Below are 14,894 nucleotides of genomic sequence, written 5' to 3' on the forward strand. Positions count from 1 at the left end.
GCCTCCGCCGGGGTGGCCCACCAGCACCTCCTCCCCCCGCACCCCTTCAATCCTGCTTGCCCTGGGGCTCCAGGCCCACCCCGGGGTCCTTGGAGAGAGCCCCAAGACCAAAGCTGGGCAGCTGTCTGACCCCGGGGTCCTTGGAGAGAGCCCCAAGACCAAAGCTGGGCAGCTGTCTGCTGAGGAGGGTGGTGCTCAAAGGTCCCCAGCTGCCGCCGGCCTGCGGGTGAGAGCAGCAGGAGCCCCTGAGACTCGGAGGGGGAAGAGCAGGAAGCAAGGAGGAGCCGACCTGGCAGGGAAGGGCCGTGGCTGTGCCAGCAGCATTAGCGCTGTACAGAGAGCTAAAGCCTGGGTGCAGAGTGGAAGGCAGAAGACAAGGATGTGGACGTGGGGACCCTTCCCTCTGTCCTAGGCCAGGAAGAGGGCGGCGGGAGAGGGGGCAGGGAGGGCTCCTGGAGCCTCACTAAGGGCAAGAGGACATTAGATGGACGGGACCCCGGAGAAAGTAGACTCACCCAAATCCTAGCGAGGGGCAGCCCAGGGAGATGTGGCCGATTCCTAAGGCTCCACAGGGTTCCGAGCCTCAGAGCTGGAGCCGGCAGAACCCACCTGCTGCAGGGGCAGGGGCAGAGCGCAGGCAGAATGGGAAAGCCCAAGGGAGCAGCAGAGGCCGGGGCGGGGCGTGTAAAATGGGACTCCACCAGGGGTAACCTGCAGACTAAGGGGAGGGGCCTGTGGATAGTGCAGGAAACTGAGGCCTGGAGGCCAGGATGGGGGTCCTTGCCAGGGTGTGCATGAGAGATGGGCAGTGGGGTAAAGCCCACAGAGTGGCCTCTGGCCCACGAGAGGTAAAGGAGAGGACCTGCCCGAGGAAGGGAAGGAGGCTGGAGCTGCGATAGGAGGCAAAGGGTGGGCTGAGGAGGTGGGAGTGAGGACCCCAGGCGAGGAGGCTCCTGGAACACCGGTGCTTGCCAGCCAGAGCGCTCTGAGGGAACAGAAGAGTCCCAGGGTTCAACCAGAGGCATCATATCAGCAACCAGCAAGGAAGGCAGGGAGGGAGAGGGTTGTGGGGTATGCTAGGGCCTTCTGGCCCGGGAGCTCCCTGCGCTCTCCACTCCCAGGCCTGCTACTTCAGGGGACCCAGCCAGACCCCCGCGGAAAGGCAGGGAAGGACTCCACATAGAGCGGTGTGAGATCTAGAGACGGAAATCTCCTAGTTCTGTCTGCCGACAAGGCCTAGCGGCAAGACACAACTGTCGCGGTGAACACGCCCAGCACCAGATCTTGGTTTCTAAAGGGGATCAGGGATTCCTGGAGAATTGGGGGTGGGGTTGGGGGGCAGAAGTCCCTCCTCCTCCCTGGCAGCAGTCGTGAATGGCTGCCCAGATCCAAACTCCTGGGCAATTTAAGACCCAACCAGGAGAGCGGTGGGCTGTGGTTCACGGCTCAAATGATTCAGATGCGGGCTCAAGCAGGGCCCGGCAGCACCTGACAGAGAGCGGGGCAGCAGGGCCCTGGGAACCAAGGAAGCAGGTACGAGAGGGCCCCCGGATGGGGAGCTGATTTCCATGTGGCTCACGTGTCCTGAGGTTGCGGCGGCGCAAATCCGCACCAACGGCCCTCACCTCCCGATTGGAAGCTCCTCGGGGTAGGGTCACGGAGCGGTCTGTCACCACGGGGGACAGGCCTCTTAGGGCAGCTCTGCGGGGCTCTCACTGGGTGGCAGATTAGGGCGTTCTGAGTCCGTCCCTCCTCTGGAGCTGTGTCTCTGAACTCAGTTGCGGCACACCTGGACCCCGGGAGGCGGGTGGGGCTGGGGTAGACCCCGAAGTCAGGGCCGCTGGAGGGCGCCGGCAATTCCGCGCGGACTTGCGGGCCGGCGGAGGGAGCTGGACGCAGCACGCACCGCACTGCCTCCACCGGCGCTGCGCCCGCCTGCACTAAACAGGGTCGCTCTCCATTTGCTGTAGGCTGCACCCCAATCCCCGCTCGCGTCGGGCAGGTCTGGGCGCTCTCCCGGTGGCGCACAGGGGAGGGCGGGGCAGAGTGGGGCGAGGAGGATCTGGGGGCGGGGCTGCGAAGCCAGGGTCTCTTTCGCTTTCCCTTTTGTTCCCTCCAACGGCCGCCCAGACTCCGCGCGGCAGAGGAGAGCGCGGCTTCCCGGGCGCGCCGGTTGCCGCCTGCGCCCGCGCCCCAGCGATCCCGGGGCACAGCACCTACGCCGTTCCGCGCACAGGTGGCGCCACGTAACCTTGACCCCCGTGACACCCCCGCAGCTCCCGCGGACGCACGCTGGCAGCGACTGGGTCGCAGGGGCGCCGCGAGGCGGAGGAGTCCCGCACATCATGCAGACCCTTCCGGACTGGCCCCCAGCGTCCGGTGCCCCACGGCCCTCTCCCTTCCCGCACCCGGGACTGCACGCCCTCCACCGCCTGGCTCGAGCCCTGCTCTTCCCGGCTTACTGGGCCCTGGACCGGCTGCTGGGCTGCTGCGCGCCGACCGCGCGCCCGAGCGGCCTGCGGCGGCTGAAAGCCGCTGCGGAAGCTGGGGCCGCGCTGCTGCTGCTGCTGCTGGTCGGCCTGCCCCTGGCCCTGCTCGGGCTGCCGCTCTGGCTGCTCCTGCAGACCTGGCGCCGCCCCTTCTGCTACCAGCCCCCGCCGCAGTGCTGGGAGCCCCCGGCGCCCTGGCGCCCCCCGGCCGAGCCCGCGCGCTGCTTCAGCTTCCTCAGCGCCAACCTGTGCCTGCTCCCCGACGGGCTGGCGCGCTTCAGCAACTTGAAGCACAGCCAGCGGCGGGCCGAGGCTGTGGGCGCCGCGCTGCTCGCCGGCCTGCGGCCCTCGCGCTACGGGGCCACTGGCAGCAGTCCGCCGGGGCCGGGGGCGCCCTGCGGAGTGCTGACAGCCGAGGTGCCGGCAGGTCTGGAATTCGTGTGCCTGCAGGAGGTGTTCGACCTGCGCTCGGCGCACCGCCTCGTGAGCCGCCTAGCGCCCAGTCTGGGCCCGGTGCTGCACGACGTGGGCTCGTGTGGCCTGCAGCCCGGGCCGCACCTCAAGCTGCTCGGCAGCGGGCTGCTGCTGGCCTCGCGCTACCCGCTGCTGCGCGCCGCCTTCCGGTCCTTCCCCCACGCACGTCGCGAGGACGCGCTGGCCTCCAAGGGACTGCTTTCCGCACAGGTACCTGCCCAACCGCCGCGGCGCCTCCTGGCGGGGAGAGGGCTGGCGTGGGCTCGAACTGGCGACGGTTGCTGGGGCCCTCCGTGGTGTTGCAGGCGCAGGTGGGCATCCTGGACGGGCGCCGCGTCGTGGGCTTCCTGCACTGCACGCACTTGCATGCGCCGAGTGGTGAGCCCGAGGACGGGATCGTCGGCGCGTGGGCAGGCCGTCTGGCCTCTCCGCGCCCCCGACCGTTGGTTCACTGCCCGCGGCACCGCGAGCCCCGGGGAGGGGGGGGGCGGGGAGCGCGGCCCCGCTGAGCCTTCCGTTCCGCCCTCGCAGAGGACGGGCCCTTGCGCTGTAAACAGCTGACGCTACTACTAGACTGGATCGAGCAGTTTGAAGCCGAGAGCCGCGAGAGTGGCGAGGCCGTGGCCTTCAGCGTGCTCCTGGGCGACCTAAACTTCGACAACTGCTCCTCAGGTGAGGGCAGGCTGCGGCGGGGCGGGGGCGGGGCGGCCTGGCCTCGCCCCGCCCACCACGCGCTGGCCTCGCCCCGCAGACCACGCGCAGGAGCAGGAGCACCAGCTCTTCAGCCACTTCCGGGACCCCTGCCGGCTGGGCACGCGCCGGGATCAGCCCTGGGCTCTGGGTACGGGGGCAACCGGGTGGGGAGCCGACCTGGATGCGGTTCGAGGCCCGCGGCTGCCGCTGACACCGCCCTCCGCCCGCCCTCCCCCAGGCACAATACTGAGCACCTCCACCCTCCGCCACTCGGTGGCCTGCTCCCCGGAGATGTTAAGGAGGTGAGTGGCGACCTGGGGGTCAGACGCCGCCCAGAACGCTGGGGAGGCCTGGTCTTAGTGACACCGCCCCTCCTCAGGGCCCTGGAGCAGGAGGAAGGGCGCCGCCGCTACCTGGCGGGCCCTCTGGGCGGAGGCCGCCGGGCTGAGCCCTGGCGGGGCCGGCGCCTGGACTACATCATGTACCGGGGAGCGGTCGGAGGCCCGCTGAGCCCAGTAAGTGCCAGAATTCAGGGCGCTGGGCCGGCTGCAGCTAGGGCGACTCCTCAGTCTGACTCCCGCCCCCAGGAGGTGGAACAGGTGACGTTCAGCACGGCCCTGGCGGGGCTCACAGACCACCTGGCCGTGGGACTTCGCCTCCGAGTTTCCGTGCCCTCCTGACGCAGGCTCGCAGGCGACAGTTGGAAAGACGGACGCGGACGCAGAGCGTGAGCCTGGCCGGCTGCCGCGGGAACGCTGTGACTTCGCTGTTTATTGTGGGGGCCCTCCCTCACACCGCCTCCTGGGCTCTGCGGTACTCGTAGACGCTGCCGCGCTCAGAGAAGGCTGGGGGCTGCGGGGGCGACCCCGGCGGTGGGGCGGGGTCCTCCGGGTCCCCGTAGCCACCCCCGCCTGGTGTGTGGAGGCAGAACACGTCCTGTGGAGCAGAGGGACAGGCTCACTGCGGGCATGGACGCCCCCAACCCTGCCTCTCGCTGCAGTCCCAACCCCACCGGGGCAGCGCATTCATGGCAGCCGGCCTGGCCCACGGAGGCCCAGGGCGCGCCCTCTCTCCTTCGGAAACCAAATTAAATTCAGACGCTGGTTATTTTTGCAACTCTGCTCACCCTCTGTGGAAAGGGGGCCGCTGGAGGGCGGGCGGGAATGAGGAAGGACAGATGTCAACCCTTACCCCGGGGAACACGGGCACCGACGTCTTTCCGCCCAGATTCACCGTCCGGCCGTCCTTGCGAATCAGCAGGTTTAGGCCCCGGGCTCCGGGCTCGCCCCCTTCGGGAAGAGGCAAAGTGAGGCTGGCCCGGAAGGCAAGGAAGGGAGGGGCAGAGGCGGCGGGCGGGCAGAGGGAAGGACTCCGGGAAGGACTCTGTGCAAGAGACAAGGAAGGGAGAGAGGAGGAGGGCGGGCAGAGGGGAGGACACCGTGCAGGAGTGGGTGGGTGGGGTGGGAGTCGGGGATCCAGGGACGCTGCCGCTCACCGTGGAGGCCGTATGGCCGGAAGGCGCGACGCTCGGTCAGCACGGACAGCAGCGCCTCCTCGCGGAAGAGCAGCTCGCGGACGACGCCGTCGCCGCCTCGGAAGCGCCCGCGGCCCCCGGACCCCTGCCTCAGCTCGAAGCGGCGCAGGATGACTGGGTACCTGCGCGGGCCAGGGGGTTCAGAACGGTCCACCCGGGCTCGGGCTCCTGCTCCCCGCCCCGGCCCCGGCCCCGCCCCGGCCGCGCCCGCACCACTCACCTGCTCTCCAGGATCTCGGGGTCGGTGATGCGCGTGTTGGTCATGTGGCTGTGCACGCCGCTGCGCCCGTGCCAGCCGGGGCCCGCCCCCGCGCCGCCCGCCACCGTCTCGTAGTAGCCCATGTGGGCGTTGCCCAGGGTCACGTTGTTCATGCAGCCCTGGCAGGGGCGAACGGCATTTGCGCTAGGCTGGAGGCATCCGAGACCCTTCCCGCCCGCGGCCCCAAGCGTGCCCCCCCACCCGCCACACCTGGGAGGCGGCGCAGGCCCCAAAGGCCCCCAGGATGACGTCCACCACGCGCTGCGACGTGAGCACGTTGCCACCCACCACGGCCGCTTCGGGGGACGGATCCAGAATGCAGCCTCTGGGAATCACGACGCGCACTGGCGCCAGGCAGCCCTGAGGTGGGGGACGGGGGAGGGCAGCTCTCAGGGCGATTGGGAAATAAACGTCGCCCTACCCCCGCATTCCTAGACCAGTCCGGTGTTGGGCCGACCCGCCCCCAGGCTCGCTCAGGGACACAGCACGCGCCGCGCACCTGGTTGAGCGGGATGTCGCGGCCCACCAGGCACCGCAGGCAGTAGATGAGGGCGGACAGCGTGATGGCCCGCGGAGCGTTGAGGTTGCCGAACACCTCAGGCCCCGTGCCGCTGAAGTCAAACACTGCGCTGCCCTGCCCACGGGGTGGGGGTGGGGGGGAGAGGTGGGTCAGCAGCAGCCCCGCGGCCACGCGGCGGGTGCCCACGGCCCCGTTGCTGCGGCCTGACCTGACTCAGGTTGATCTGCACGCGGAGCCGGATGGGGGAACCATCGTCCATGTGGTCCTCTGCTGACACCTCCAGGGGCAGGCCTCGGGCCTGCCGGGAGGTTCCGAAGGCCCGCAGCATATCTCGCACAGCCAGCTCCGCGTTCGCCTGGCAGACAGGACGTTCAGCGGCAGCCACGCTGCCTTCCAGGTGGCCGGGGGCTGCCCACCTCCCCGCCTGGCCGCCAGGGGGCAGGTACAGAGCTGCCCCCTGCTCCTGCGCCCTAGGCCCACCTGAATGTGGCCCATGTAGGCCTGCACCACATCCAGGCCGTACTGCCCGATGAGCTCTCCCACCAGCTGGATGCCCTTCTGGTTGGCGGCCACCTGGGCGCGGAGGTCTGACAGGTTGTCGTGCAAGTTCCTCGTGCCGCTGCAGCCGGGAATCTTGCCTGGGGCCTGCAGGGCCTCAGTTACCGCTGCACGGATGGGGTCACCGCTGAGCCACCCTCCACCCGGTCGGATGGGGGGCTGCGCTGCCCAGTGCCCTGATCCGTACCTACTCCTCCTCTGCTGGGCACTATGGGGAGTTCCCCATGTTGGCCCTTCCCTGGCCCCCCACAACCCTGCTGACACCCACCGCCGGCACCCCCAAAGCCACAGCCTCCTGCCATCTGCTCAACCTTTTTCCCAAAGCCCAGCCCCCCAGGGCACCCTAGGCTTTTCCTGTGACCTCACAGGAACTGGAGGTGCCTGAGGAGAAGCAGGGGGGTCCTCTTACCTTTAACTCCTTCTGCCCCACTCCCTCCTGCCTTTTCTGGGCTTCCCTCCCCACTCCCAGGAGAAGAAACACTTCCCCTCACCCGCCCCAACTCATACTGCCCTCAGTCCGATGGCCCTCACTGGCCCCCTCTCAACCACTTTGCAAGAGCATCAGCTAGCTCTCTGGGCCTCCTGCCCCACCTCCAAACAAATTTGAACCAGGCCTCCGCCCCCTGGCGAGCCCCAGAGACCCAGGCAAGGACTCTCTCCCTAACCTAGGTTACAGTATTCTCTGAGGCTCCCTGGCCACTGCATCTTCTGTCACGTGCCTGCACATATCCCTCCCATGATCCCTGCCCCCTGCCCTCTGCCCCCACCACACACACTGACCAAGGGAATGACCAGGCCTGGGTCACTCTCTTTGTGTCCTCCACCCACGGCAGCCTGTGGCTCTGTCACCACCCCCCACCCCCGCCCATGCTGCCTCCTCTCACTCCCAGATGCCTGCCTGGGCTCCTAGACACCTGCAGCCTCAGACCAGCTCTGTTTTCACTGCCCCTGTCCCTGGGCTTCTGTCCCAACTTCACTGCTCTGTGCCGACTCAGTGACACAGCCTCCCTCCACCTTCCGGCTGTCTGAACTTGACCTCTCATCCTCATCCCTAGATCCCATCAAATACCAACCTTGATCTCCAAAACAGGTGTCCCTACCTACCCCCACTTCTGCCCTGCTTGAGGGTCAGTATCACTCAGCACAGCTGCAGCCGCCCCCTACCCCACTCCCCACTCCAAGCCTTCAACCCCCCATCTACTCTGCACATGGGCTGGGGGCTTTCATGGTGTAGGGCAGACCAGTGCAGGCCCAGGAAAGTTCTCCGCGAGTCTGCAGGCCTTGGCCCCCGTCCTCACTGCTCTGTAGCCCACAGACCCAGTGCAAACACAAGGCAGACACCACCGTGAGCAGCTGCTGACCTTGAAACAGCCCCTCTCCCTCCTGTGCCCAGTCCTGTGACTGTCCTGGCCAGCTCCCCACCCCCAAAACCATTGAGCCTTCCTGGGCCCAGAAGGAGTTCACCTCAGTGCCTCCGATCACCTCTGAAAGATGATCTGCTACCACTCCGGGGTCGCTACCCGGCTCCCCCAGCCTCAAGGCAGGCCTTCGCCACTCACTCGCTGCCACAGCTCCCCAGTCGGCCTGGTCCACTGAGCCCTCCCCCGACCTCGAGGTCACTCCAAGCCCACTCCCACTCACCCTCCTCTTGGAAGACTCCTCCCTGGACGAGTTTGAAAGACAGAAAGACGGCGCCCTCCTGCTGCAGTGTGGTGGAGTGGGGAGGCATGGAGCCCGGCGTGATGCCCCCAATGTCCGCATGGTGCCCACGGCTTGCCACGTAGAACACAGGCCGAGTCTGACCCGGCCAAAACACCTGGGGGTGGAGAGCGACAGTGAGCTGTGCTAGCAGCCCGCGCCACCCCCACCCCCGGAGACACCCAGGCTGCGGCCTTCACCGGGGTGATGACGGTCAGGTCTGGCAGGTGGCTGCCCCCAGCGCTCGGGTGGTTGCTCAGCAGCACGTCACCAGGGTGGAGGTCGGCCCCCAGGTGCTGGATCTGAGACCAGAAGACACTTGTGGAGGCGGCAGGGGCGGAGGCGAGGGGTGGGGTCAGGGAGGCCGAGAGGTGGGCCGCCGAACCTGGAACTGTACGGTCTCCTGCATGGCGCCCAGGTGCACGGGGATGTGGGGGGCGTTGGATACCAGCCCCCCATCGGGCCCGAAGAGGGCACAGGAGAAGTCCAGACGCTCCTTGATGTTGGTGGAGATGGCTGTGCGCTGCAGGATGCGGCCCATCTGCTCTGGGGGCACAGAATGAGCGGGCACCCGCTGGCCCCGCCCCGCCCGCGGCACGGCCCCGCCCCGCCCCACCCGCGGCACAGCCCCGCCCCGCCCGCCCACCCGTGCGGCACAGCCCCGCCCCGCCCGCCCACCGGCGCGGCACACCCCTGGAGGAAAAAGAGGCAGGACTGCTGCCTTCAAGGCCTCTGACACCCAGACCCAGGACCCGAAGGCGGTGGTGGCCCGGCGGACACAGCCAGACTGCAGGCGGGCCCCGTGTGTTGCCTGTGTGAGAGGTGTCCCCCTTCCTCTCCATCCCTGTTCAGGGCCTCACCAAGAACCCGGTACCCCACCTCAACTCTCCACCTTGCCTAGCACAGCAAGAAATCGGTGCTGAGGCACAGGATTCGGGGCGAGCAAGCCCCAGCCGACCCCGCGTAGAAGGGCTCGCCGGGCAGAGCCTCTTTCCGTCCACAGACAGGATGGCGATCTCAGGCCCCATGACTGCTGGCGGGAGTTAGGTGCTCCCACTGCCCAAGGCCGGCTGGTGCGGCGGGGCTGGCCGTCCCAGGGCGGCTCTGTCGCCAGCGGGGACTCCACTTCTGCCCCTTCCCTGGGTCACACTTTGTCTCCCTCTGCACGGCCTGCCAGCCACGTGCCTGCACTACCTCTACCCAGGGAGCAGGGCCATGGGGACCGGGCAGCCACTCACCAGCAATGCTCATGAAGCGGTGAGAGAAGATGGACAGGTGGATGGGGTCAAGCTGGGCGCCCACCAGGCTCGGGACTTCAGCCCCCACAGAGATGCGGATGTCCCCGGTATCAGTCACCTCTGCCTGGCAGCCTGGCTCCACCAGGATGGTGCTGAAGGCAGGGGCGCAAGAGGCTGGGGGCGCCGAGCCAGACCCCCCCCCCTCCCATCCCAAATAGGGACCCCACATCCCCAGGCTGGGGGACACCCAACCATAATGGGACCCCAGAGTCCTTTCTGTTCCTGTAGCCTCGGGCCAGAGAGCCCCTGACAGGGCCCCTGAGCTCACCAGGCCCCGGCAACTGTACCCACCATGGCCCCACCCTGGCCAGGCTTCAGCCCACCTGTTGCTGTCGATGATGAGGCAGGGCCCCTGAAGCTTGTGCCCATAGGCCAGCTCTCCCAGCAGGTACACAGGGGTCTCCTGGTAGCCCCCCTCAAAGTAGCACTGGGTCACCTGAGGAGGGTGTGGGATGAGTGAGGTTCCTAGGTGCAGCCCCTCCCTGCCCCTCCCCCTCCACACCTGTCCCCTTGTCCCTGTGGGTGCGGGTGGGCAGGCCAAGGCAGAGCCACCCACCTTGTCTATGCGGGGAGGCCCGGTCTGAGCTCTGGGAACATCCTCGAGGCGAAGGCCGCTGCGACCAGTGCCCCTCACACGCACGTCGTCCACCACCACCGGCCGCTCAGGGATGACGAAGCCAAACTCTCTCATGTACCTGCACGTCCGCCGGCCCCGAGAAAACGATCAGGGCCAGGCCGGTAGGCCACCCTCCAGGGCTCCCGGGAGGCAGAGCTCGCATACCTCTCCACAAAGGCGGCCCCAAAGTCGCCAGCACGGGGCGAGCGGGCAGTGGCCGGGTGCTGGTGGGCAGACACCATGAGGGCGCAGTCTGTGCCCTGGTAGCGCAGATGCAGGAAGCCCTCGGTGCTGATCTGGGACCTGCAGCAGCGGGGCGGGCGGGCCACTCGCACACGGTGCCCCGGGGACGCCCGTCCCGCGTCCGCCAGCCCTCCCGGACCGCGCCACCTGGCACATCGGGCAGGAAAGCCAACTGGGGGTGGCTGGGATGCTGCCAGCCCTCTGCCTGGCCCAGCTCCCCCCTCCACTGCCCCCGGTGAGCCCCACCTGGGAAAGCCCTGGGCCCGCAGGGCGTCCACACACTGCTCCTCCAGGCGGCTCAGCCTCTGGTCCAGCTGCACAAAGGTCTCAGGCGCGTAGGGCAAGGAACACGGCTCCTGTGCCTCGTGCACCACGTCCGCCAGGGCCAGCCCCAGCGCTGACAGCAGCCCGCTGTGCCTACGTAGACGGGGGCCTCGGCCATGTGGGGGTGCCTCCCAAAGCCAGCCCCCCACCCCCGACAGGCGCACCACTCCCAGACGTACCTGTGAATGTGCACGGTGTCCATGCCCAGGGCCCGGGCAATGGCGCACGCGTGCTGCCCGCCGGCTCCCCCAAAGCAAGCCAGCACGTGGGCCGAGGGGTCGTGGCCTCTTGCCTGGGAAGCCAGAGGGGGTCGGTGGCACGCCCTGCCCTGTCTGGCCCCCCACCCCTCACCCTGATGGGGTTGCCTGAGTGGGAGGTGAGGGGGTGGGGGGCAGGGCAGGCGAAGGCGAGGGCGAAGGCGGGCATACCTGCGTGAGTGCGCGGATGGGCCGGCACATGGCCTCGTTGGCCACACGCACGAACCCCATGGCTACCTCCTCCAGGCTCAGCGGGGAGGCCGGGCAAGGCCCGTTGGTCAGGAAGCTGTTGACCTCAGCGGCCACAGCCTCCAGGGCCTTTCGGGAGGCCTCAGAGGACAGTGGCTGGTCCTCTCCCGGCCCAAAAATGCAGGGGAAGGAGGCAGGCAGTAGGCGACCCAGAACCAGATTAGCATCCGTCACTGTCACGGGGCCCCCTGGGAGGCGTGCAGGGTGTGGGGGTTGGGGGCTGGAGATGGGGTCCAGGACTGGGCAGCAGGGTCAGGGCTGAAGGGCGGCGGGGTGGGGGGGGGGGGGCGGAGGTAGGCCTGGGCAGCGTGGGAAGGGGCCTGGCGGGGCAGGTACCAGCTCTTACCTTTGCGGTAGCAGGCGGGGCCAGGATGGGCTCCTGCAGACTCAGGGCCCACCACAAAGAGGCCGGACCTTTGGGGCAGGGAGGACGGGACTTAGAGGTGGGTTGGGAGGCAGGGCTGGGGCGGGGGGCAGGGGAGTGCCCAACCCAGGTGCAGGGGCTGACCTGAAGAAGAGGCGGGAGCCCCCACCAGCTGCCACTGTGTTGATGTCCAGCTGAGGGGCCTGGAGGGTGACACCAGCCGTGCTGGCCTCAAAGACATGCTCAAACTCCCCAGCGTAGCGGCTCACGTCGGTGGATGTGCCTGGAGGAGAGAGAGGTGGGAGGAGTCACCGCACAGACCCGGCCGCCCAGCATTGCTCAGCCCTGGGGCCGCGGTGGAGACTCCTCCTGACCCCACCCGTCCGGCCTCCGTACCTCCCATGTCAAAGCCGATGACGGGCTGGCCGCCTTCCACCCGGTAGGTGGTGGCTGAGTAGCCAACCACACCCCCAGCAGGGCCAGAGAGCACAGCCCGGGAGCCGCTGAAGGACTCCATGGGCGCCAGGCCACCATCGGAGCGCATGAACAGCACCTGCACGTCCTGTGGGAGAGCGGCAGCCAGTAAGGGGCCGGGCAGGCAGGGGTGGGGCGGGCGGAGCAGGCCGGCAGGGGGCCTCACCTTGAACTGGCCCTGGAAGCCACGGCGGAAACCCTGCACGTAACGCTGGATGGTGGGGGTAAGGTAGGCGTCGGCACAGGCCGTGTGCCCCCGAGGCACGATGCGCACCATGGGCATGGTGTCCGAGGACAGTGACACGTGGGTGAAGCCCAGCTCCCGGGCCAGTGCGCCCACCTGCTGCTCATGCTGGGCCCACCTGTAACGACGACCCCACGGCGCTCCGCCTCTTGCCCACGGCCTCCAGCCCACCGCCCAGAGCCCCGGCCAAGCCACGCTCACGTGTAGGAGTGCATGAGCACCACGGCCAGGCTGCGGACGCCTCGGGACAGGAGTCCCTCCAGCTTCCCACGCAGAGCCCCAAGGTCCACAGGCTGCTGCACCTCCAGCAGGTCCCCCGTGCGGCCTGCCAGGAGGCCCGTTACCATCCGTCAAAGGCCCACCCTGCTGCCCCCGGGCCCCCAGCCCTGAGGCACCCGCACCTTTGACAGGTGTCCCTGCACCTGGCTCCCCGCGATACAGCACCACACGCTCGTCCACCTCCAGCACCTCTTCGTACAGCACCTCAGGCATGGGCACAGCCTGGGGACAGGCAGAGGCTCAGAGGACACCCAGGCCCGAGGGTCCTTGCTGGGGTCCTGCGCTGGTGGGGCAGTGCGGGCGAGGGGCTGTGTCCCGGCAGTCCAGTCCACAGGCCCAGGAGACACAGACGGGGCCAGCCCCAGCAAGGCCTCCCCATCCCCAAGGAGTGGCTCTCTGCCCCCAGGCACCTGAGTGCAGCCAACTGCCACCCCCCCCCCCCGCAAGGGCAGCTCCCTGGAGGAGCCCAGCAGCAGGGGTGGGGGTAGGGGAGTGGGAGAGTGGGGGTGGCTCCTACCCCTCACCCCGAACAGTATGGTGACAGACAGGAACAAGACATTGTGACCGCTCTGAGGGCTTGGGGGACAGAGTGCCTGCTAGGAGTGTCTGGAACCTTCTCTCCGCCTATAAGCTGCTAGCCTGGGGCCAACACTGACCCTTCCAAGGGCTGCCCTCCCGAGGGGCCACGGCATCCCTGGGAAACCATGAGCTGCACGACGCAGCCACCAGCTGGAGTGGGTGCGCTCACCAGGTCAAAGAGGTCCTCTCGGGCCTGGGTGCCCACGTGCAGCAGGTCTCGGAAGCCACGTGTCACCAGCAGCGCCACCCGCTCCCCCCGCCGCTCCAGCAACGCGTTGGTGGCCACCGTGGTGCCCATGCGGATGCTGGCAATGCGGCTGGTGTCCAGCGGCTGGTCCCGCGGCAACAGCACGCCTCCTTCCTGGGAACCACAGGGTCAGTGTCAGGCCCCGGTCCCAGGTCCCTCCCCAGCCCGCCCCTCTGCCCTGCCCTGGCCACCTGCTCCAGGATGCGGCGGATGCCCTCAGTAGGGGCGTCTGCATAGTTGGCGGGGTCCTCTGAGAGCAGCTTCAAGACCCTCACTTGCCCCCCGGGGCACTGGGCAAAGACATCTGTGAAGGTGCCTCCACGGTCGATGGCGAAATGGAAACGCCCCTCGGGGCTGCCCATGGTGACAGGGCTGGAGTCCAGCACTGACTCTTCAGCCGGCAGTCCTGGGAGAACTGGACGGACACAGCAGATCAGGCGACAGGCCCGGGGGTCACCCGCGGCTTGGTAGCCTTGGGCAGAGCCGGGCTGAGGAGAGCAAGGGGTGGGGTGGCGGTCGGAGGAGGCGCCCTGGGCCGAGCCCGGGGCTGCAGGCCGAGCTCAGAGCGCCGCCTGAGGCGCGGCCGCAGCCGGGCAGGTGGGGACGCCACACCTAACGCTCCTCGTTACCCGGTTCTCAGGGCCCCGGCTTGCGGCGCAAATCCCCGGACCCGCCAGAGGCGGAGGCGCCCCGGAGAGCCCACGGGCTGGTGGGTCTGGGCTCCTTTAGCACGAGGAGGCACGGGGGCTGGGGGCAGGTGACTTCCCCAGTCGCTCGACCTTGGGGCCCAGGCCGAGTGGGACAGGGGGCACGGGGCGGGGCCTGCGCCAGGGAGGCGGCAGGGCCCGCGATCGGGGCGGGGTGGGGGGGGGGGAGGGGGGGAGGGGGGGCGGGGAGAAGCGGGGCGCTGGAGGGTCCGGGTGCGGGGCCCACCTGGCACGTCGGCTCCGAGGCGCTCGCGGTCCGCTCGGGCCGCGCTCCCTCCCGGCCCTGCCCGCCGCACCCCCCCCCTCCCCCCGCCCGGAAGCGGGGCCCGCCCCCCGCCCGACCGGTCCCACCGCTCACGGCCCTCCGGGTTGCGTCAGGCTCGGCTCGCCGGGAGCCGCCTCCCTCCTCCGCCGGGAGCCACGCCGGGGGACCGCGGGGCGCGGGGCCGAGCTGGGCCAGGGGCGGCTCCGTGCTGGCGCGTCCCCGGCCGCCGGCCACCTCGGTTCAGCCGGCCACTCGAGGTGCCCCGGGGAAGGCGGAGCAGGCCACCCTCCAAAGAAGTAAGAGCCCAGACGAGCTCGGACTGCACCCTGGCGCGGGGCAGTCACGGCGTGAGGGACGGGGCTGGGGAGGGGGGTCGTGGAGGGGCCTCGGGCAAGGGCCCCTCCGCAGCCGTTAACCCCGCTGCTGCCCGCCCAGGGCCAGCCTTGCCACAGCCCAGGCTGGGCGCCCCGGGACCCTCACAACATCAGGGCTGATGTCCCCAGAAGCCGTGGCCGGTGCCCTG

The 14,894-nt window shown here is 69.0% G+C and overlaps 3 protein-coding genes across 3 annotated transcripts; 1 reads left to right on the top strand and 2 right to left on the bottom strand.

Annotated features, from left to right (window-relative positions):
* Positions 1 to 68: 68 nt before the first annotated feature.
* LOC122210618 (leucine-rich repeat extensin-like protein 5) lies at positions 69 to 2,347 on the bottom strand. Its single transcript, XM_042923369.1, has 3 exons — positions 2,343 to 2,347; positions 1,626 to 2,251; positions 69 to 718 (listed from the first exon to the last, which is right to left on the bottom strand). The coding sequence occupies exons 1-3, from the start codon at positions 2,345 to 2,347 to the stop codon at positions 342 to 344; spliced, it is 1,008 nt and encodes a 335-aa protein (XP_042779303.1). The 3' UTR covers positions 69 to 341.
* LOC122210975 (sphingomyelin phosphodiesterase 5-like) lies at positions 2,124 to 4,772 on the top strand. The gene is made up of 7 exons (XM_042924034.1): positions 2,124 to 3,173; positions 3,269 to 3,341; positions 3,495 to 3,635; positions 3,715 to 3,804; positions 3,895 to 3,958; positions 4,036 to 4,171; positions 4,244 to 4,772. Exons 1-7 carry the CDS (start codon positions 2,346 to 2,348, stop codon positions 4,334 to 4,336), a joined length of 1,425 nt encoding a protein of 474 aa, XP_042779968.1. The 5' UTR covers positions 2,124 to 2,345; the 3' UTR covers positions 4,337 to 4,772.
* OPLAH (5-oxoprolinase, ATP-hydrolysing) lies at positions 4,385 to 14,394 on the bottom strand. The gene is made up of 27 exons (XM_042923908.1): positions 14,333 to 14,394; positions 13,591 to 13,814; positions 13,322 to 13,513; positions 12,696 to 12,795; positions 12,496 to 12,619; positions 12,217 to 12,412; positions 11,973 to 12,138; positions 11,721 to 11,859; positions 11,559 to 11,626; positions 11,135 to 11,400; positions 10,886 to 10,998; positions 10,629 to 10,799; positions 10,305 to 10,442; positions 10,080 to 10,218; positions 9,847 to 9,959; positions 9,464 to 9,615; positions 8,611 to 8,771; positions 8,426 to 8,527; positions 8,169 to 8,343; positions 6,450 to 6,634; positions 6,178 to 6,324; positions 5,949 to 6,083; positions 5,660 to 5,809; positions 5,411 to 5,568; positions 5,152 to 5,312; positions 4,848 to 4,945; positions 4,385 to 4,592 (listed from the first exon to the last, which is right to left on the bottom strand). Exons 2-27 carry the CDS (start codon positions 13,759 to 13,761, stop codon positions 4,446 to 4,448), a joined length of 3,867 nt encoding a protein of 1,288 aa, XP_042779842.1. The 5' UTR covers positions 13,762 to 13,814; positions 14,333 to 14,394; the 3' UTR covers positions 4,385 to 4,445.
* Between the last annotated feature and the right edge of the window lie 500 nt (positions 14,395 to 14,894).

This window comes from Panthera leo, chromosome F2 (genome assembly GCF_018350215.1).
Source record: "Panthera leo isolate Ple1 chromosome F2, P.leo_Ple1_pat1.1, whole genome shotgun sequence".
Classification (NCBI taxonomy): domain Eukaryota; kingdom Metazoa; phylum Chordata; class Mammalia; order Carnivora; family Felidae; genus Panthera; species Panthera leo.